The sequence below is a fragment of the Anoplolepis gracilipes genome, chromosome 9 (assembly GCF_047496725.1).
Source record: "Anoplolepis gracilipes chromosome 9, ASM4749672v1, whole genome shotgun sequence".
Taxonomy (NCBI): domain Eukaryota; kingdom Metazoa; phylum Arthropoda; class Insecta; order Hymenoptera; family Formicidae; genus Anoplolepis; species Anoplolepis gracilipes.
In genome coordinates, this window is record NC_132978.1 from 10,090,222 (window position 1) to 10,113,945 (window position 23,724).

At 37.1% G+C, this 23,724-nt stretch overlaps 1 protein-coding gene across 1 annotated transcript in view; it reads left to right on the forward strand.

The window, feature by feature from the left end:
* Positions 1-23,275, forward strand: part of Ephrin (ephrin) — a 47,836-nt gene extending 24,561 nt beyond the window's left edge. The window contains exons 2-5 of the mRNA XM_072898820.1: positions 14,623-14,767; positions 15,939-16,242; positions 18,464-18,778; positions 19,778-23,275. Coding sequence (XP_072754921.1) covers positions 14,623-14,767; positions 15,939-16,242; positions 18,464-18,778; positions 19,778-19,932 — 919 coding nt within the window. The 3' untranslated portion in view covers positions 19,933-23,275. The remainder of the gene's footprint in view (positions 1-14,622; positions 14,768-15,938; positions 16,243-18,463; positions 18,779-19,777) is intronic.
* The last annotated feature ends 449 nt before the right edge of the window (positions 23,276-23,724 follow it).

Consider the following 23,724-nt stretch of genomic DNA (forward strand, 5'->3'; position numbering starts at 1 on the left):
AAACTGCATCGACGCGAGTATCTGAGGATTGCAACGCAAACAAGTCGGACGCCGTTCGATGCATCGTCCTTCGATGAACAAAGAGAGGCCTCGTGGCATGCTCACGCAGGACTCCACGCAAGCACGCACCGTTACGAGGGCCTCCATTTGTCTAGGGCGCCGAGATTTATACCGTAGCTAGCCCGCCCCGGGTCCACGCGCACATCCAGGGCCCGCTTATTCCGGATCGACAAGGACGATCGAGATACTCGCGAAGAAAAAAAGGGGAGGGGGAGAAGAGAGTTTCTCAAGGTTAATTTCCACACCACTTGCCGGCCTCATATTGGCACAATCACTTGCCTCCGTCACATAAATAGAGAACCCTGTCCCCCACCGTGCGGATTATGAGACCCGGATTTCGGGACTCGGAGCCTTTGTCCCGAGGGACCGCACGTGGTGCAATCGAGGTTGCGATGGGCGGTGCCGTTTCTCTCTGTCTTTCTCTACTCAACGCAGCAGGAGGAAGACTCTGTGTCAGTTGAAAGTCACGTGCGGAAACCGGGACCGAGGTAAAAAGTCGAGGGAGGTAAGACCTCGGGTCGACTTAACGTCAACGAGAACGACGGTCCCGAGGTGTTTACCTTGCTTCTTAGCACATTGTAAAGGGATGACGAGTCTATTTCCTTAGAACAAGTGCCGGCGACGCTGGAGATTATAGAAGGCACACGGACGAAGGCATGATTTATGCGCGGAGAGGAGGACTCTCCGAAGGAATCGTCGAAATGTTGACAGACGGACAGAATGTGGCAAAGAGTCCTGTTCTTTGCGCACTAGGAAGAATCTTATCGAAAATAAAGGATAATAAGTACACTTCGCGTTCACGTGGACAAACAATAGTAAGGACATCTTACCAAGGACTGCGTGAAAAGAAATATCCTCGCGTGAAAAGAAAAAAAGAATGAAATAAGCTTGTTAAAATTTATAATAAAAATTCACATAAAAATTAACATAATATTTAATGGCACAATGATTGGCGGGAAAGATAATTATCATAATAAGTCATAATTACCACAATTATACGGAAGAACCCGCGATAATTATACTTAGCTCCTATTCTTTTACTTAATGTGTCTAATTTGATACATTTAATTATTTAATTTTCACGATTGTTTTTTAAATTAAATTTCTGATTAATGATACATAGTTACACTATTATTATCTTCGCAATATTCTTATGTTATTAGTCTTTAAATAAAACATGTATGCACACGATACTTTGCGTATTCTATCGAAGATAGAGCAAAAAAAATACTTAAATATTTAAACTTTATACTTCTAAACTTGTAAAGTTAAATGTGGTTATAATTTTTGCCAAATAATTTATTTCTTGCAGATAGAAATAAGATTAGAAATCAAATAAAACTTTATAAAATATATAAAGTATAATAAAATTATATAAAATAATAAATATAAACATCTACTAAACGATATAATATATATATATATATATATATATATATATATACATATATATACACACATACAAGAAATTCTATATAAATATTACTTTAATAATCATATTTTTTATATACCATTTGTATATTTTATTACTATATACTAGATACTATTAATCTATTCATTAAAATCGAAAGCATCATGTAAAATACTTATTTGATTCCACTCAATAATACATTAAAAACTAGAGAGAAACTATATCACAAAAATGTTTAATATAATAAAATTATTAAATATATATATATATACATATATATATTAAAATTGGAAGATATTAGATTAGAATTATAGTTATTTTTATTTTTATTTGCCTTCGTCGAACTACGAGTATTGCAAGTATACAAGTACCCACACGTCCATTCGCGCGTACAAAATAATATAGAAGCCGAGATTTCTCGCTCGATGACGATCGGAACGAAGATACAGCTCGTTCCGTTGTCGGGAACACGGCGCGGCGGGATCGAGTTTATCGTCGGTGATTTTCCGTGGTGCGGTCACGCGAATTCGTGACTGTACAACCGCTGAATCGCACCGCGCCAATGTGTCACGCTGGTGTGAAATGTTCCGACACTAGGAAGTGACCCCGAACTGTCGCGACGACAATGGTCCGGCGTACCTGGTACCTGCCTGTCTGCGCACGATGCCAACATCCAACGAATAATGGAGCTATCGCGGGGATATCAACACGACGGCGTAGTCCCGGGAATCTGAACTCTGAGGCCCGAGATCCGAAATGAACGGATCTCGAGACCCGCGGGACGTGGGTTATCCCGTTCGTATCAGCCCAACAGAAATGTCTCAATGCGGATCTCCTTGAAGTTCGAAGAAAATCCGGTCGTGATTAGTCCTATCATCCGGAAGACATCGAACTCGGAAAGCACCTCTATCGGATAGCTTGACATTACAATTGATGCCACATGGTTCAAGAAAGTCTATACTCTCTCAAGACATTAATCGTCCCTTCCTCCTCTTTACGAGCGGGATAAAAGACGGAACAGGAAGCTACGATTCGATACCGTGGATTTTACTGGCGTAGCTTTTTAGCAACATCGATATTTTCTATCTTCTTTAGGATCGAGCAGAATGTCCCCAAGTACTCCGTATTTTCATCTGATTGTTTAATCAATTTATAACCTTAGGCTTCCTTAGCGTAACATCGATTGAGCGTTATATCTTTTTCACATGAGTTCTTAATGCAATTTAAAGTATTGCTGCAATTTAAAAAAGATGTAGGAACGTAGATGTTATTTCCTGAAGTTTAATTTTGATTATATAGATTCATGCATCAGTGCTGATTATAACAATCATAAATAAAGATATAATACGATAATCTTAAAGATATCAGAAATATAATGCACCGTAACAATAACGCGTTTCTAAAGTTCTGTAACTAACTGGATACACGATTAAATGAATAATTTCAAACATCTAGATCTAAAAAATTAAACATAAGATGCAAGTATGTATCTGATTCACATAAATGATATTAGATTTTTTTTACAGATATATATCGTATTTATTATACCATTCTTGATATAATGAGGAATATTTTATAATTATTGCAAATGTATAAGTATGCACAGGTATTAGTTATATAGTTGTATGTTGTATACTGATAAAAACATGGATAGCTCATATCGTATACGATACTTGATGTTTCTCAATTCCATTCGATCGAAAATTTACTTAAATGTAATTATTTTTTTTTTTTTCATCTTTAATGCACAGGAAGAATTCTCACAATCGTAAAGCTTTCATCGAGTTTCCTCTTACACGGACTCGGTATCAGCCATAAACCTGAAGAGGTCGTAACATAGCAAGGTCGTCGCAAGTTCCGCGCTTTCTTCCTAAATTCGAAGACTAAGACCACGACAACTCCGCCCAAGAGTGGTTTCTCCTAATCGACTTTCGAGAGTCCCATAAAATCAACGATCGTAAAATTAAATCGTCGTCAAATGTCATCGTGGATCGCTCGGTTTCTCGTTGCTCTTATGGCGGTTATTGCCACAAAGTAAATCGCTTGAAATTAGGAAACGTGCAATTAAATCATTTTTAATGTAGCTGAAGCATCTCGTAATTTGGCTACCTTAAAAAACATACAAATTTATGCGGGAAAATATAATTTAATCGTTAATCGATATAATTCTTTTTACTTTATATACGCAGTTCGATGATGAATAATTTATAACGATATAAAATGTTATTATAGCTTTTAATTTTATGAATTCCTCGAATCGCATCAATTGATCTAACATATTAAATTTCGGGTATGGGTCAAAAGTATGGGTCACTCCCTCGCGTCTACAATACGATGATTGATGATTCGACGCGTACGAAAGCAACCAACACAAAAATAATAGCAGTCATAAACTCGAACAAATGTTTAACGCAACATGTCGTTTCCAACTGCAATAAATCGACGACACGAAGTTTTCGGCTATTAATCCTAGACCAAACTACAAATAATAGATTTTACCGTTAAATATTGAGCAACTTATTTATCGTGTGCATACAAAAAATATCAAGTATATAATTTTTAAATAAATGTTTTTAATAAATTACTTTATTCAATCTTTATATGTTTTTACAACTAAATGAATATCTTACTAATTATTTTATGAATTTTCTTAATGAAAAGAATCTATATATATGTGTATATATATATATATATATATATATATATATATATATATATATATATATATATATATTTATCTCAATCTTTCTCTTTAATTAAAAAATAGTTTTATTCTATTTGCAAGTTCGAGCTTAATTTGTTAAATTCTTTTATTTTATCTTTAATTCATATAATTTTATATTTACTTATTTTTATTATGAAAAACTAAATTATATATAAGAGAAAATAAACTATATATCAATAAATATCTTATTGTCTAGCATTCTACAATACATGTAGAGAGAGGAACATTTATATATATTTGTGTGTACATATATACATATATACATATATTTCTTAATATATGTATGTACACTATCTGTTAATAACTATAAATCATACATTTATTCTCTGTGATATTTCCGAAATCTATGAAAATTCGATGACGTTATTTAAGTATTAACCTGCAACGGCGGTGACATGTCTTGCTCGTGTTATCACCTGTTGAGCCACGACGTGAATGCAAAGGATGAAGGCTGTAAGTTGTCGCGGCTTTCGACGACGCTTTTGATAAATCGACGAATTGCGACGCGTCAAGGGAGAACGCGACGCAAGCTCCGAAAACACGTGCGCTACGCGTTTCTCCCCGACACAAAACTATTTCTTTCCCAACGTCGGCCCTCTGATCTCTCGCCGCGCCGGTACTCCGACACCGACACTCTGTCCGCGTCCGGCCACTTTAGTGCCTCTGCACCACGCCTCGCGCCTCGCGGCGGAGGTGGCTTTTAATAGGACGCTCGGCGTCGTGGCGCGCGTGGATCGATGAACTTTTGGCTATAGGCACAGCTAAAAGCCCTCTAATAAAAATCACGGAGTAATGTCAAAGTCGACTCGCGCACTATAGCTTTCTCCCCTCATCGTTTTTGAATAGAGATGGATTTATTATTGTAACAATAACAGTAAATTATATATAAGTTGTTTTCGACGAAAAAAAATAGCGAATAATAAAAATAACTTTCCACAAATATATCTAATCAAAGCCTAATTAAAACTGCATTCAAATGTATATTTTTTACGTTTTCTATTTATTTTATTTATTTATTTTTTTTTTTTAATTTTTTTATGCCACTTTTCAATAGTATAACTTCTACAGAATTATTACATGGTAAAACGTATGGCGGCATCGATCAGAAAACGAAAATGTTATTTCGCGACTCTTATTATTATCGTTGAATTCGCTCACGAGATTGATCGAGAAAGATTTTTCTCGAGTTGGAGGAGAATTTATAGACCTATTCCCCTCGGAGACGTCGCACTCTGCGAGTTGACGACAGGAAGATACGGATAATGTTGCGATAGATAAGGAGAAATGCAATGACGAGAGAGGCGGCGATGTTTTCTGAACGATGCTCATAAAACGGATTATATTCGTTACGAGTAAAAGACGAGAACGTAAAGAAAATAAGGAGGGTTGGAAACTTTAACGCCTCACTGAAAATTAATTTATGGACAAGGTTCAGCAATGAAGTAGCTGCTCTTTTTTTTTATTATAACATTCAAATATCACCTACCCCACTGTTCAGAGTAGATTTCATCATTATTGTCAACAATTGTTGATGAGTGATTCATTTCAAGTACGATTTCAAATGCACTCCACATTTGCATGTGAATTTCTTTTTATATTAAACTCGCGAGTCATGCAATTCTCTGCGGATTGCGCAAACGTCGATCTAACTCTTTGTAAAGTAAGAACTATCTCATTAATCCGTTCGCGAGCGAATCATTTCGTCGCGCGGAATAACGAACGAAACATACCATCGATAATGGATTTGTTCGAACAGCCGCGACGAAATTCAAGAAATTATCGGTATTTTGCCACGATATAGTTAAACTCGCCGATCAGGACGAAGTTTCAGCTCGATGAGGCGGGAAAGAGGGCGGATGGAAGGAAGTAAAATCACCCAACGTCTCATTAACTAGCATTTCCCTCCCCCGCTACATTACACCGGGAGCAGTGTTTCTTTCTCGGCTCTTTTTCCAGCAACATGCTCGCGCGATGATTGCCTTGCTGGCCGCGGCAAAAAGACACGAGAGATTGGCGTAACGAATGCGCAAAACGCGAATGATGCAACACTATGCCATAGCAACCTTTTTTTCCGAATGGAGGAAATACGCTCGAATTCTCGTACACGTTTCCGCTCGTCTTCTATTTCTTCTTGATTCTTTTTCTCTGCGCGAGTGCAAAATATTAGTCCAAGTTTAGACGAAATAAATATATTTAAGAAAAACTTGATTAATACTCGAAGAAATTAAATCAATATTTACTAAGTTATATTTACTAGTTTAGGAGACTCTCTACCGCTCGATTTTTTAATTATATTTGTTTTTATAATTATCAGGTGACATTTTATATTGTTCTGTATGTGTCTCATTCTTTCTTTTCTTAATATTTAATTACATTTTATTTCGTATTACTGACCAAAATATTTTTCTGAAATATTGAGTGATAATCTGATCTATAACTTTAGTTATCGATCTGTAAAACTATTTAATAAATTGCTATTTATTATTGTGCAAAGCTATATCTCACATCTTATTGAAATGATATAATCTAAATTAATCCATCAAATTATAATTTTTATCTCTCGTATTTATTAATTGTAAGACATAATAATTCAATAAATAAGGTAATATTAATAATTGTACGTATATAACGTATTACCTTACTCATTGTTATCTTTATTGAATTGTCCTCGTATTTTTAAATTGATTTTTGACATTTATTCAAATCCAAGATTAAGACTATATTATTTTTCGCTTATTGGATAAATCAAGTTTTACTTCTTTACAACTCCTTATTTAACTGGAATATAAGAATAGCCTGAACAAGACATATCCATCGAGCGACAGACGACAGAATTGGGGCGTGCGAAGGAAGAATACGATAAATATTTGAAGTTAACTAATAATAACGCCCTGCGAGTCGTTTTAAATGGAGAGAGACATCCAAAGACGCCGACGAGTCATCCGCACGCAGCACGCGAGACGACGCATTTACGTAACGCCTTAATGCCTTGCATTAAGCGGGCCGCTCGTGGAGACCAAGACCCCGTCGTTGTCATCCAGGAAGTTGTTGTAAAGCCGCGTCCATGTCGCTGCCGCCGCCGCAACATTTCTGAATATCAGCGGCGTGCAAGAATGTTGCCGCACGTTGCAGTTGCAAATGATAGGTGTGTAGGCGCTAACGACCAATTATTGCGTTTCTCTTTCTTAGGGTAGCGCAATACATGCGTGCGAAACACGAGATATTGCCGTGAGAGATCTCCAAACGGGCACTTGAACGGCAACTGCAAGAATGCAGAAGAATTGAAGGGTACGTGAATCGGATAAATCCGCTTTTCAAATGTTACAGAAGAGCCAGATGCTCCTCAGGATCGGATCCGAGAGTTTTATTTGTCTTATATGCATATCATATGCAATGTTATTTCAGGCTGAAAATCAAATAGAGCTACATTCAGTGTTAAGTATGAATGAGATATGAATACGCGTCTATCACACTGAATAAAATAATATTATACCAAAGCAAATTCTCGAAAAAGCTCATTTTTTTATTTTAAGACAATGAAGCTCGGTTGATTCTCGCACTAAAGTCTTTTTGAATAAAACTGAAAAGACATCCTGTATAAGCCACTACGCCATTACTAAATGTTAGTTTTTTTCAATCTTTAAAATTTTGCAAAGTATACATTCAAAGTAATAATCTTAATATTATTTCGCAAGATGCAAGATCAGATAGAACTATATTAAACTAACAATGAATACAGGTAAAAAAATTTTAAAGAACTGCAGTTTGCTGAACGAAAACAAAAAAAAAAAAAAAAAAAAAAAAAAGGCAAAAGGAAAGAAAGAAAAGAAAGATGTGATGATCCAGAAATATCGTCTTATAATTAAAAAAGTCTTCGATAGAAAAGTGATGGCAAGATTCTTCTCTGGATCGCGAAGAGAATCGATCACCACGTGCGTGCTCGACAAATTTACATCTTTGTGAGCCTCGCGGCGTGATCGACACCAACGGAAATTGGAAAGTGTCCCGAATGCAACTGTCGAAGGGGTAACAAAGGGTCCGCATATCGGGCGGAAATAAAATCATCCCCCCTCGAGAGAACCAATCACGGTGCTCTCTATATGTAGCACTTGCAACTGTCGGTGGAACCGGGCAGGTGCGAAGGATTCAATATACGTCTTCCGAGAAACGATTTCGTGTCCGTGAACGCGTTATATGCCAACGCCCATCATTTTGGGGTTTCACATGGAAAATTAACGCTTTCTTTATACGTCTTTCGGACACGATTTACGAGCGTGAGGAAGTTTCTTGACCTGATTACGATTGTTTTCTAATCGTGTCTCGCACATGGCGTGTTATCAGTTCTTTCGATATCATGTTTAAATATATACCTTTTATCTAAAAAAATAATTATTTCTTCTAAAATGGCAGCTGATTCGTTTAAATTGCGCAATATTTAATCTAGAATGAGATAAGAAAATCCAGAATATAAATAAATAAACTTACACGTTGACGTAACTATACAAACCAAAATTTATATCTTCGTTTACAATTTGCGGTTTCGCAAATTACGACTTTGTACGCGTCATGCAAGCGAAGAGAAAGAAACGTACATCACGTACAGACACAATACTCGTTTGTGGAATGAACATGATGAATGAAAGAGTCAAGCGATGGTCCCGAAGCCGTAACGTCCACGCTCCGTCCACACTGTTTTTTAAGCTCGCTTCTTTCCTCTTTCTTTCTTCCTTTCTTTTTTTCTCCTTCTCTTTCTATACGATCTCTCTTTCTCTCTCTCTCTCTCTCTCTCTCTCTCTCTCTTCACTTTCTTTGACGCGCGGTCTTGGCTTTGATATTCCTACCAAAATATCCCACTTATATGTGTATATACTATATACATATATAGTTGATATATATACGAGCGTCCATTCCGTCTGTCCCTCCGTTTTCTCTTCGCTAATAGGGACGAATCCATATATAAAGCAATGAAATTTTAGTCTCAGATTTACAATTCTGTTAAACAATCCTGTAAAAATAATGTCATTTAAAAATAAGTATCAATTTTTCTAATTGAATGAGAAAATTAAAAACATACAAAAGTTATCAGCTAATATCGGTGAATTATTACTTACTCCTGTTGTAAATTATTAATATAATTTGAATTTGTTAATATATACTTGAAAAAGTGTAAATATTGCATGTATAAAAATTAATAAATATATAATGATATAAACAAACTCTGAATATACACATCGCTATTCGCTTTCGTACTGATTTATTTATTATTATTATTATTATTTTTTTTTTTTAATCAGCCTTTCCATATTTCTCTTCCTCTTGGTGTCTCTTTTCTTCACGGCGCACGTGGGTACGCTTTCCTCACGGTTTCTCACCGAGTCTTCTTTGTCCCGCCGTCGGGTCTGCACGAAGTTGCACGCTTCGGAAATTGCGCGCGACTCTCATCTCGCACGCCCGAAGCCGCGAATCCTCTCTTTCAATTTGACGACACGCGAGGGTCAAGGATCGAGAAAGAACGAAAGGTTCTCTTTTGTGGGCGAATGTATCGCCTCGCTTTCGGTCAGGTAGGTTAACTCGCCTCCGCTTTCGTTCGCACTTTTATTTTGATCATTGTGGATCCAAACGGCAGATCGTGACGATTGCATTAACCCTATACGATGCACTTTGAAGATTGAAAAAGCCGTTACATATAATTGTGTGGTTTATATAATTTTTTATTGCACGTATAACAATGAGTGCACGAAAATATAAAAATTTATTTACAATTATCTTTGAACATTTTTACGCGAGAAAAAAATTAAATAAAAAATTAAATAAAAATTAAATATTGTGTAATATTTCTAATAATAAAAAAGAAAAATACCAAACTTATTCTTTAATATCAATTCTTATTTAAAAGATACACTTATATATTACAGAATGAAATAAGAGCATTATAGAAATATACAAAGTTATTGATGTTCAAATTAGTGGGATAGAAAATTGCCATCGCCGAATGGCTGACAGGAATTCGCAGGAGCGAACTGAAATGATGCTGTACCCCATCGAAACACGCCCACTTTTTCGCGATTCCAATTAGGAAGACCCTCTCACAGGGTTTACTGGGTAGTTGATTGGCGTCGACTAGATAGTGGTGGGAATTAATGAAGACAGTTGGAAATGGAGTGTACGGTACTATTACGACGTTGGCGACCAAATTCATTTTTGTATTCGTACGGAAATCACTTTTAAAATTGCTCGAAAATGTTTTGTCGATATGATAAAATGTTATTATTAAAAATTATCCATTACACATCATCAAAAAATCTATTTCTTTTTAATACCAGTGCATTTTACATTTTACAGGTATTTATTTAGCAGTTTGTTAGCATTTGCGATTTTTTTATTCATTCGTTCAATGCTATGTAAATATCAAATACAATAGAAAAAAATAGTATTCTAGCATTGCGTACATTTAATTTAATAGGTTTTTTATAATCTAGATAAGAACTTTAATTAATTGAAGTAAATACGGATAATCTTAAGTCTTAAATATGATAAATGTTTAAAAAACCCAGTGATATCTTCCACGTTTATTCATTCTTATCCATGAAAAGATGGCAATCAGATTTGCCTGCTATATTATTTCGATACTCCGTTATTCGTTGTTGCAAGACTAGGTCAATATAGAGACTCGCGGAATAATACGCGTATTCAGTAACATATTGTTAGGATCCTCTATGACGATCATAAGCATAAGAGATGCGTGACCACGAAGTGAGGCTCAATGTCCATTGCGTAGTACTTTCGAGTCGTGGACACGGGTCACCGACGAGGTGGCATACATATTCATGTCGAGTGTTTACCTAAGGCCAGAAAAGAACTGTTAAGGACCGAGGCAAGGTATCACATTAATACGAGGATACTCGAGGGCTCCTACGAATACGTAGATATATGCAAATGACATCGTTCCCCGGAGGGGAGAGTCTTAAATCACACATCGGGATTACCAATAACACGTCCGGCGCGACGTATACAAGACGCGTTCTTTCTGTCGATTAGAAAGAGAGAGAGAATAGCTAAGGACGAAAGAGAGGAATTTTTGAAAAGCAAAAAGAATGATCTTACTTTATAGCGTGAAGAAAAAAGGAAACGCCAACGTCAGCAGGAAAAGGTCGGTCGAACTTTGGCGATTAAGAGGAAGACGCGACCGAGGGTCTCTTTCGCTAAGTCTCTAACCCGGCGGTAGCAATAATCGGGCAAATAAAAAAATTCCTGCGTGAAGGAACGGACGGACGGACGGTCGAGCGAGGCAAAAAAGTTAAACACGTTTGACTACGTGTTTCGGCGGAAACGGCGATAAAGTTGCTCTCGCTCGAATCGCCTCCTCCGCGTACATTATCCGTGACAACGATGACGACGTCTGTCTAAAACCTTTCGCTCTTTTAACCGCCCTTTTTTAGGATGCCAGGCAATACGAGACGAAAAAAGAAAATGATGCGTTTTTATCGCGAGTAATTCAGGCTGCTACGCTGCTATTTTTAATAAATTCGTGAACCTCTAATAATGACCAAGTCGCGAACAAAATATTCTATACGCATTCACTACACACTCCATACATGCATGCACATGCGCGCGTGCATATCCATGCCGTTGTTGTGCTTACTTACGGATACCAGATCGATGAAGGTACTACGAAAAAAAAAAAAAAAAGAGAGAGAGAGAGAGAGAGAGCGAGCGGATATTATCGCCAAACGTTAATTTAGCCGAGGTCCGGCCTACCTTCCAATTTTCGAGCCCTTACACGCCCACTTATGAGATTGTCCGTTAACGCTCCGAAACGTCGGAACCGCGTATATTCGACGCCCGCGTTTCTCTCTGTAACAGCGTCGCCGTGCTTGTCCCGTGTGACAAGCGTGACTGGTACACGCGGGCGGGCTCTCTTGAAGAGCTTTATATCAAAATTGAGGATCGCATCGCGTTTGACAAATTTGCGGTCAACCTACCTACCTACCTACCTACCTACCCTATCATAATCCTGTAACTGAGAACAAGAGGGAGTACCTAAAATTATCGGTTTTGACATATCTATGTCTTTATAGTTAGGAGAAGTCACATGAGCGTTACAAATCATAAACGAAAATAACTCTGAAACGAACGCGCGCTTCTCAAATATTGTGTGTGTGTGAGTATGTCTGTGCATATATATATATATATATATATATATATATATATATATATAACTGAAGATTCTTTAAAGCTGTTACGCAATGATACGATGACTTGTATATTTTATATGAATTTAATATCGAAAATTGATAAAGTGTTTATAGGTGTATATATATATAATTAATTTTATGCTAAAAACTTTAAATATATATACATATAGGGAAAAAAGTAAATGAATACAATTTAAAGTTTACATCATGCGTGACCGACTATACTCGATCTAACCGCGGAAGCGCACGTGAACGTAATATAAAAAATAAACAAGAAAAATATTTATACTGTAGCGTGCGCGTGCGTAGTGGTGGTGCCGACTCGGATAAACTCTCTAAACATGTGTAAGAACATATATGTACCAACACAAAAACAAAATGTACATAAGAAAGAACGAGAGATAGAGAATAAATACGGTTATACGGCGTGTAAAGCTCTTCACATCGTGCGGCTTGGACGCGCTCGTAATGTGAGCGCAAAAAGTAGATGCATCAGACAGTGCGTGCACCTACAAACGCGTAAACGCGAATGAGAACGAGTGAATGAAAAACGGCAAAATAAAAGGCAGTACAATGCTCAACGTCCGCAACACGGATGTGAAATGTACTACTATTTAACGAAACCAGGCCGTCAGATCAAAAGATATATTTTGTTGGTGCGTACATCCTATGTACTACATACGTAATAAAAAAATTATATTTTATAAAAAATGCATTGACTATGTAAATAAATATTAATAAATAACGAGTACATTTTTATATAAATGTGTAATTATTATATAGACATGTAAAAAAATAAATATGTAATAAAAAATAAATGCTGGAGAATATAGAATTTTTAAATACATATTGAATTTTACATAGATATTGAGTTTATTTGAGGTCTAATTTTATTGGATGATAACGCAGTTTTTGTCGACTCGCGAATTTGAAATAGGTGGATGACGCGAAATATGGGGGGACATCGCTGTTACGTACACGTTCGTACGGACTTACGGAACGCGTATTAGCGTGTGCGAGAGTGTTCACGATGAGAGAACCGGTTATATAGGAACCGTCCGCCACCTCTTCTCTCTGCACCTACTCCTCTTCTCTTCCTATCATCCGCCGACCTTTCGTTCCTTCATCCTTACCGAGTATATCCTCTCTGGCAAACTCACCGCTACATAATGCGGCGATGTGCACGCCCGCGCGTTGTGTGTGTATGTATCCACGCGTATACAATTGCTAGCTAACGCATACTTGCACTTGTATAAATGTATGGGGTGTCCGAAGTTCGAACTAAGATCCAGGGGGCTAAACTAAACAAAAACATGATCGACATTTACACTTCAATGTGGAAGTATCTCTCAGTTCAGTTCTAAATAGGTAATAAGAATTAATTTTTTACTTTATCTGAGTTCTACAAAATGCATCGATATAATATAAAATAAAATCTTTTCAAGATATTAATATTAATGTTAATAAAAATAACACACCAAAAAAAAAGGCAATAATAATTCAAATTTTTATTTTATTCGGGAAATAATTTCCATATATAAAAAGAATTGTAGATTGTTTCTGAGACACTCTGTATAACGGTCGGTACGTACATACAATTTGCACGATGCTTCGACACCATAGGTGCCTGCCTATCTGACGTTGGGTACGAGAGCGAGTTCGCGTCTTTTCTTTTTCTTCGTTTCCTGACCTGGCTACCGACAGGCCGTAGGGACGCTAGCTCTGTCTCTCCCTATCTCTCTCGCTCCCTCCGAGAGTTCATTTCTCGAGGCGTCGGCATCTCGCGAATGTTTTAGATAGAACTCGGTATGCGCTGGAAACGGCGGTATGCACGGTATCATCATAGGCTGCGGAAAATACAATCTTTGTCGAAAAAGGTTTGCTGTGAAAAAGACTTTTGATTAAGATATGAAAATATATTTTCAGTAAAGCGCCTTCAAAAATTTCGATACACATTTTGAGAATAACACAAAAATAATTATGTGATATTTATTTTTTTTTTATAAATATCTATAATATTATATCATCCAATGTCATAAAGAGATATTAAAATGTAATATTTGAACAATACTTTATCGCCCGCACGCATACATAGAATAAATAATATTGTATAAGACTGCACCTGTTATTTCTGTTTATAATTAGAAAAAGATGGATTTTTATTTGCACATGTAATGAACAGAAATTGTATCTTCGATCGAGTTGCTTATGAATCTATTTTTCTGTTACAGATTTCGAATAGACAACACAGATCATATAATCGACGTAAACAAGAACAATGCAGCGTTCGAGTACGATCAAGTCAATATAATATGTCCGGTGTACCCGCCGGACTCGTATGTTGATGATGACGCTGAAAAATACATCATTTATAATGTAAGTTAATTTTTATAACTTTTATTCTAATATTGATAACTGCTATAGAGAAAACATTAATTAGCTATATAGCAAGAGATAAAAACTACCCTCTCTGTGAATATTATTTTTTATAAAATTTTTATAAAATTTTAGATATAATGCATTATTACTCTTTATCTTTTTTAATGTTTTATAAAAAATAAATTAATTATTTTATATATTTTATTCTTGAAAATGTATTAGATAATGAATATAAAAATATATCATGATATATATATATATGATAACATGAGGCATATTGAAAAAAAATTGTCAGTCAAAAACTCTATCAATATTTAGACAGCTGCTACTTGAAACTGGTTCTTTAACTAGCTTCCATTACTGATTCTTTAACCAGCTTCCATTATATTCCCAAAACTACATCCGCTCTTCAACAAGCACACTATGCTACTGAAATGAAAAATTTATTGATAAATTGGGAAAATTATATTAGACATAGTCTATATATACAAGCACATTGAACTTAAACACATGAGCTCTTTTTCTATTTTTAATCTTTGTATAAAATGCGTGGTTTTATGTTGGGATGAAAATAGGTATAGAATTTATTTTTCTATTATTTAATTTTTTTATATTTATTAAATTAATTATTTGTTTCAATTTAAAATATTTAAATATCTTTGTTCGTCACAGAACAATTAATCTTGTTTAAATGTTTATTCTGCTTCAAAAGTGATTGATATCAGAACGCGTAAAAATGTGTAACTTCGCATACTCGAGACAGAGAGATTACATACATTCTTATAAACTTTTATTCACAAAAGCCAATACCGGATATTGCGACCAATTCTCTCGACTTTCACAGATATAGCCATGGAAAATTCCATCTTCTCAAGCAAAGCAAAATCTCTCAAAGACTATTCGGCGGCGACTTAATCGCTTCAGTCCACTTGATTGTCCCTCTGCTCTCCGCCATCAGCTATCCCATTGTCTCCATCGTTCTTCCTACACGACGATTAGCTTCAACAATGAAGCCCTCTTGTGCAGAAGAACACAGGAATCGGTTCGCTGGGGGGATGCCAGGATGGCATCTTTCACAGCAGTCAATCAACGATTAATGTCGACAATCCACGCGTTACCGATCGATTATACCGTCGCATTCGACTGATCTCTCTTGAACGTTTTACAGGTGTCCAAGGAGGAATACGAGACATGTCGGATAACGAACCCTAGTCCGCGGGTAATAGCGGTGTGCGACAAGCCGCGTAAAATGATGTACTTCACCATCACCTTCAGGCCGTTTACGCCACAACCGGGAGGCCTCGAGTTCCTCCCGGGCCACGATTACTACTTCATCAGCACCTCGTCCAAGGACGATCTCCACAGGCGCATCGGCGGACGGTGCACCAGCCACAACATGAAGGTCGTCTTCAAGGTCTGCTGCGGTAATGAGGCCGAGACCTCGTCCTCGTCGGCGACATCGCGCAACAACTGTAAGTATTTAAAATGGATATGTCGTAGTAAAAAGGTCAAAGAATACGAGAATTAATTTTTAAGCAGAAAGAGAAATATTTTTTAATATATCAATTACTGTTGTGTGTGTGTGTGTGTGTGTGTAATAATTAAATGTTTTGTAAGAAACATTACAAAATTTAATACACACTTTAACACGCATATTCTGGTTACTACTCTATTAACAATAAAAATTTCAAATTCTTTTAACTTATTTTTTAGAAGAAATTTAGTTGGAAATTTAGTCGGAATTTTTATATATTTTTTTATATATATTAGATATATTGATATAATTGATTTTAAAATTAACATGTGCATATTTCATTTAATAAAACGATTTATTAAGTTGCGTGAGTGTGGATGCAAAAGTTTTATCAAGTGTTTTATAAATTAAATTTTCTTGTTTTAATCTTTTCTTAAAAGTTTTGGATAATTAATGACAGCAGCGAGTTTCCTTCGTTCTTTATCGGAGAACCGAAAGTTAGCAAACAATTCGTGTAACATAATTTGGTGTGTAGTTAACTCGCGTGCGTTTCTCATTTGCATCGTGCATCATTCACGAAATGGTATCCGAAATGCAAGCTCTTCTTCCCATGGAAGCCATTTCGCACGCAGCAATTATATTCTAATTTCTCAATTATCATAATCTAAAATTACAGGCGCCCTTTGCAAGAGGGAGACCGCCTTTTCATTTCGCGTGTAAATCACGTTTTTTAACTCTTCACGCTTTCTCGTTTCGCGCGACCTCTGTTGAAGACGCGCGTTCCAGAAAAAAAAAAGCGTAGAAAGGGAAGAGAGATTAAGGGGCGAAACAGAAATGATTCATAAATTCATTATCCTGCAATTAGTTACATGAGAAACGACTATCATAACAGGCGGTGTACTCGTTTGTTCTCCAGTTTGCTTATCATCCTTTCGAGCTCATTTTCACCTTATCGTTTTATCCAACTCTTACCTTCACCTCTCTCAACCGCTTTCTTTCTCTCTCTCTCTCTCTCTCTCTCTCTCTCTCTCTCTCTCTCTCTCTTAAATAATCCCTATCGATTATAATCTTCGTCGTGCGTTATTTGTTGCGATCGAGGCGACCAACACTATGTCCCGGGGCACAATAAATTCTACCATTTCATTTCAGCTCGCTATTCTCTCTCTCTCTCTCTCTCTCTCTCCAATTCGTTCCGAAGCATCCTCAAGAGAAGCGTCCTTTCGCTTCTTTCTCCCCTGCTTTCCCCCTCTTCTCTCTCTCTCTCTCTTTTTCTTCATGCCACCTCCGCCCTGGTAGAGACGATTCATGCGCCATAATGACCAGCTATTTCGCTGGCCGGGAACTCTGAACTCTCCTCCTCCTCGCCGTCTCGAGCATTGAAAATTCCACGGCAAAACCTGAACTCGCGTCCACGGTAGACGCACGTCGAGGGTTCGCGCGCAGCTACTTCCATACAATTATATCGCCGGGGGGTGCGTACCTTCTCGGTCGCGAGTTTTATTTCCGAAGAGTTTGCAGCTACAGCGTCAAGTTATGCGCTCAGAATAATATGAGAATCATCCTTGGCCTCGCGATGGGAAAGTGTGAATATGACGAGGGTTACCGTTCGCTATATTTGATTGCTGCTTTGGTAAAATTATTTATGTTCTACATTAAAAACGAAGGACTCTTTTGTTGCATTTTTTTTTGTTTATTATAAAAATTTATTACTTATTATTAGATGTAAAACTTTATTAATATATGTGTGTGACAAGGAAATTATTTGAATATAAATATAATAAAATAAAAAATAAAAAATGCAAGCTCTTAAAAGATTCTAAGTTAATTTATAAATTTAATAGAATATTTAATAGAAATTAATAGTAATTGAGGATAGAAGTAAATGCCATCTGCAATAATTTTAAATTGTAAATTTTGTTAAATTGTGTTATCTCTCTACACATAACAATACAATATAGTCCTTCGTTTGTTGAAAACAATCGTATAATTAAATGAAAATAAATAAATACTATCGGATAATTTTATACTTGTAAGACTCGATGATAAAATGTTCAAACGTCATATTTCAAGCAGCCAGTACATTTCAAAACATAACGGTCATGATGATGACCGTAATCACGTCACCAATTATATTCCTCAACACCTGCGCGACTCGGATCGCAAACGGATGAACGGACGAGAGACGTTTAATGACCGATACAATGCCGTCCGTTTTCCAGCCGTAGCCGTGACCAGCAGCACCGTACCCAGCAGCAGCTCCACGAGCACCGCGGTTTTGGGCAGCGGAGCCGCCGGTCTACCGCCCCCGCCGCCGCCGCCGAGCGTCTACAGGGGCGGAGATCGATTCTACCCGGGGAGCATTCATCATCGTCCCGATCATCATCAGACGGGCACGGCGGCGCCGACCCTGTCCCACGCGCCTCCGCCGGCCATCTACCCTGCGCATCCGCATCCCCATCAGCCGCCGATTTACAATGGACCGCCGTCCTCGATCACGCCGCCCAAGACTTCAACCGGCCAGAAGAAGAAGAACAGTACGTATCACGTCGTCAATATCACTATTGCACTCTGTCTATCTTACCAGTCTGATGAAATCTTGTTTTGAGACGCTTTGTCATTTCTATGCCTCGTATTTGATTCGAGTCATACTTGGTACTGACTCAAACCAGTCGAGGTCTGTAAAGTCATAAAAGAGATTTGTGAAAATTATCTTTGATTGCTGATTTCTTTTTGCATGATTGAAGAACATTTGGCGTAATTAAATCACACATATGTACGCTCGAATATAAAGTGCACTGCAATAATTATTGATGAATATCAATCGATATTAATTGTCAGTCGCATTGACAATAATACCAGTTATATTTAGATACCGTGGAAATTTTTTTTAATGCATTTAATTAAACTTTATTCTATGACGAGCGAACGAGCACATCTCTTATTATCTTCTATTATCTGCATAATGCTATGCGCTATTCTGTCCTTTTTAGTACTCATGGTAAATTATAGTAGAAATAATAATGAAAGATGACAACCGTCAATTATTACTGGTTGCAAATTATGTTCTTCCGAGTTAGTCCGTGCTCTTCAGTTTCTAGCTCATATTCTTAATTCATGACATGAATTTCCGCTCTTCTCAGTCGTATAATATTTATAGAAGTAAAAAAGATTATATTTATTTATAACGCTATATTTACACGTAAAAATCAGATTGCTTCACGTAAATTTATTGTTAGATATATGCTGTAAACCGTTTTGTCAGTTTCCGGTGAAGTATAATGTCAAGATCCGATCGGATGAAAATAGGCTGCAAGCCGTCTGTCGGTCATGACATCGCTTGCTTTTTAACATGTTTATATTTACGATATAAAATTTGCATCTTCTAAATTTGTGTTATGCAGTTTGATAAGTTCACAGACTGCTGCTTAACCATTAATAGTGATAAAACTCAACTTTCTTAATCACATCACTATCGCTCATCAATAGTAATGGGAATCAATGACTAACTTATGATTTTTATTCTTGTTTTACAGAGGAATATTCAGACCATCCGAACGAGGTGGTAAAGAACGAGGAGTTGACGTACAACGGCGCGAATTCGTACACACAGTTCCGGTACACACAGAGCCTAATCCTGGCAGTGGGCAGTCTGCTGATGAGCACATTGCTGCAACAGCTGCTACGGTGAAGCGATAGCACCGACAATGTACGAGAACGTCGTATATCCCATGCGTCGAAACCCCTTCTTCTGTGATTATCCTACGTTTAATTGATTTCTTGAGAAGCGCGCGAGACATACACATCGCGTCCCTCGGCCGTCCCTTGATCGTAGTAAGACACGCACGATCCATGGTCGCGCCGACTCGAGAGATAGCAGAGAAGAGAGAAGAGATAGACGGAGAGAGAGAAAAGACGAAGATAGAAAGGAGCGAGAGACACATCGAGAGAAGAGACACGCACGACACACGAGCGGCAACGCCATATTAACTACAATTAATATAAACTAGCAGGGTTCCAAGATGGAATACCATAGGGCGATAAAAACGATAAAGCCGAAGGTAGGACGGGAAATAGAGAAAGCGGAAAGAAAAGGAAAACGCTACTATTAAACACTACTTATAGTACACGCCCACTATTATTACTACTATAAATGGTAGTCGTATTGGTTGTCCTTTTTATCATTACGCTGATAGCTATTTATTCGAATACGACAGAGACCGAAGTGAGAGTCGTAGTAGCGTGCTAAGTATCCTCAAGCGAAAAAAGTGTACGAGAAAAATGGAGTCTATTAGTATATTAGCAGCAGGGCTACGCGAGAAAATCCGAGATCGCGTCTCTTTAATTCCAGCGTCGTGAGTCCCATAATCCAGGACAAAATATCGCGTAGACTCGACCAACAACGACGAACGATCCTTCGTTAAGGGGTCCTTGCACGGAATCGACAAAGTCATAGCTTTTTCCGAGTGCGATCATTTGAGCACGCTGCGCCCCGAGAAAAGAGTACCTGAAAATCCTTGAATATTTGCAGTTCGCAGCCAAGACGATTCAGAACGAACAATTGCGATCCTTATTGCGAGAGTCTCTCCTAAAAATCTCGTAGATTCTTCGAAAATCACCGATGCGACTTATCGTAGTTCCTCGATGATTGGTTGAAGGATCAAAAAATTAAAAGAATCGTGTAGGAATAATCAAGTCTCTCGCGTGGCGTTTAAGCTCAAATCGATCGCTGTGGATGCCCAGCTAATAGCAGGACGTCGAGGACGAAGGATCATTCGAGTTCGCGTGCGAGATCGTAAGTAGGATAGTTAGCACGCGTGTAAATAAATTCCTAATGAATATGTACAAGTGGCTCTTGGTCGTCTTGTATGCCGATGGGCAGCAGGGGGCCAGTGAGATTAAAGAAAGAGTGCCGTATTTCTAGATAAATCTTATGAGAGAAAGAGATAGTGAGAATGTGTATCAGAAAGAGAAAGTGTGAGCGATTATGATGCGAGCACTATAAAGGTACTCATCGGACAAAGCGACGCGAGACACGAATTTTTGCCATTATGTCGAACTAATTATGTCATTGTTGTCAGTTAACAACAAGAATTACGTGTATCATTGACTCGAGCTGTTAGATAAGAAAGATAATGGAGAAAAAGAGCAAATGAATGAACGAATGAGCAGCAAATAGAGAATATTATTGTGCAAGAGAGACTGAATTGTAAGTCGAGTAAGAGACAAATTTGTATAATAGCTGTATCATACCGAGACTTCTATCTATAGAGATCTGTATTATATTTATTATGCATGATCATTACGCTACGAATATTCAACACTCGATATTCTATATTCGCTAGTGAAATATCAAATTTAATAACAAATAAATTAACGTACTGCCGGCGCCGGGGGTAAAGCAACAATCGTGGCGCGAACAAACCCCCAAGGCCAATTCCTGACATTTGTTATTTTCCTCGTTTTTGATTCCGTTCCAAATATTATAAATATTATATATTATATATTATACGCGGATAATATTTCTATTAAAAAGAAACTCTATTCACGGTATCTAATTAGTCAGTTGTTCGATCATGTTTCTGATTTATTAATTCTATATAGGTTTTCTTTTTTTATTATTGTATTTATTTACTAAAAAAAAAAAAAAAGACTTGCGCACGTATCATGTCACACGCGCGTATACATATATTTCATGCCACATATTCGCGGATTCATCTTTCACGCGACGCCATTACGCTTCGAAAGCAAGATTACGCGTATACGCGTTTACGCGACACATGCGTGCGCAGACATGACATGCGAGAAAGAAAGATGAAGCAGTGAATAATTTTTTCTTTTCGTGTCTGCTCTAAAACAAAATTTCAACCGTAAATACACTAACGAATTATTGTAAATACGAACTTATGCGGAAAATGAGTACCGTGACAAGAGAATGTATATGAGTGCCTGTGCGGATGCGTGCGTGTGAGATAAGTGCGAAGGAGAACAAGAGGTCCTTACTCAGGATCTTTAGATAGCGAAACAATAGTCCTTACGAGTGTAAGATTGTTCAACGTGACCCGGCTCGCTTTCGACGAGTTCGTTCATGATTCGTCGTCCCTTGCGTCTACGATCACAACAGCGACTGATTACGATCAGCCGAGAATTGCGAACATGTAGTGGAAATTCAGCAGCAGTATTATAAGCCTAAGTGTTTTTTGTGTTATATCCTACAATATTATACAAGCAAACCAGGCAACGCGATTTTTCACGATTCCAACTGATTATTGTTTCGAAACTCACGTCTTTGTTTAGATAAATAATATTAAGTAAAATGCATCCGCAGACAATCATTATTGCAAAGTGTTTCCGAATTCGTCAAAATATAAATTCATTTATGTCACAAATATTTATCCTTGATTTCCTTGGTTAAAATGTTCGCATATCATTATAGTCGATTATTATTATATAGTTCATCAACAATCATATGCCTTAACAATAGAAATGTGTTATTTATAAATATATACGTCAATTGCTATACCAATGGTATAAAGCATCCCTTGATAATACTGCCAATAATTACAAAAACTGCCAATTGTTGCAATAATATCTTTTTATTGTTATCTTTATCTAATATTATTCTTGAAATAAATCCACAATCATAAAGATATCTAATAATTCTTAAAAGCATTTTAGACATTTTTCAACCAAGGTTATCATATCTTCTTTTAACATTATACACGTCATCAGTAATCTTATTTTGCGAAATTTTAAATTTCGCTTAGCGAATAATAAACGCGCTTATTGCGTTATGTTTGTGTATTATAAGGAATCGTGAAAATGTCGCCGATCACGAATTGAATTTATTTCTTGATGAAAAGAGAACCACCGCTTGATCGATTGTTCGTGCGCAAAAGGCGACGTGCGCAGAGATGATACGTGAATTAACGTAAATGGTACTCATCCGCGCGAACGATAAGCGAACACGCTATAACAATAATATAGACTCAAATTATTCGATATAGAAAATAGACAAGGTCACTCACTGCAAATTTATTTTTCTTTTTATTTTATCTATCCCTCTTTCTTTTATTTCTATTTCATTCACATCCATTATATCCACATACCCCGATGTCGCAAACCGCGAGACGTGAGGCGTCCTGCTGCCGACGAGGAAGAAAGTATTTTTTTAACAACAGATAGAATGTATCTTTGGTGGGTTTGTTTGTTCAGAGACATATGTAAATAGATGTAACATGTATACACAAGATGGAAGATATATACGATATGTATTACCAGTCGGATCTATATCGGTCCATGTGATCTGATGGATCCGTCACGATACGACTTAAACACGTGTAAATAAACGTCCGAAATAAGATTTAAAAAAAAAGAAAAAGCGATAACACAGGATACGCTTCACGTCCATCCCGAGGAGATCCGAATTCCCGTCTACTATTATGTTCGGTATGCCACCTCGCTTACGTAATCATCTACTCGT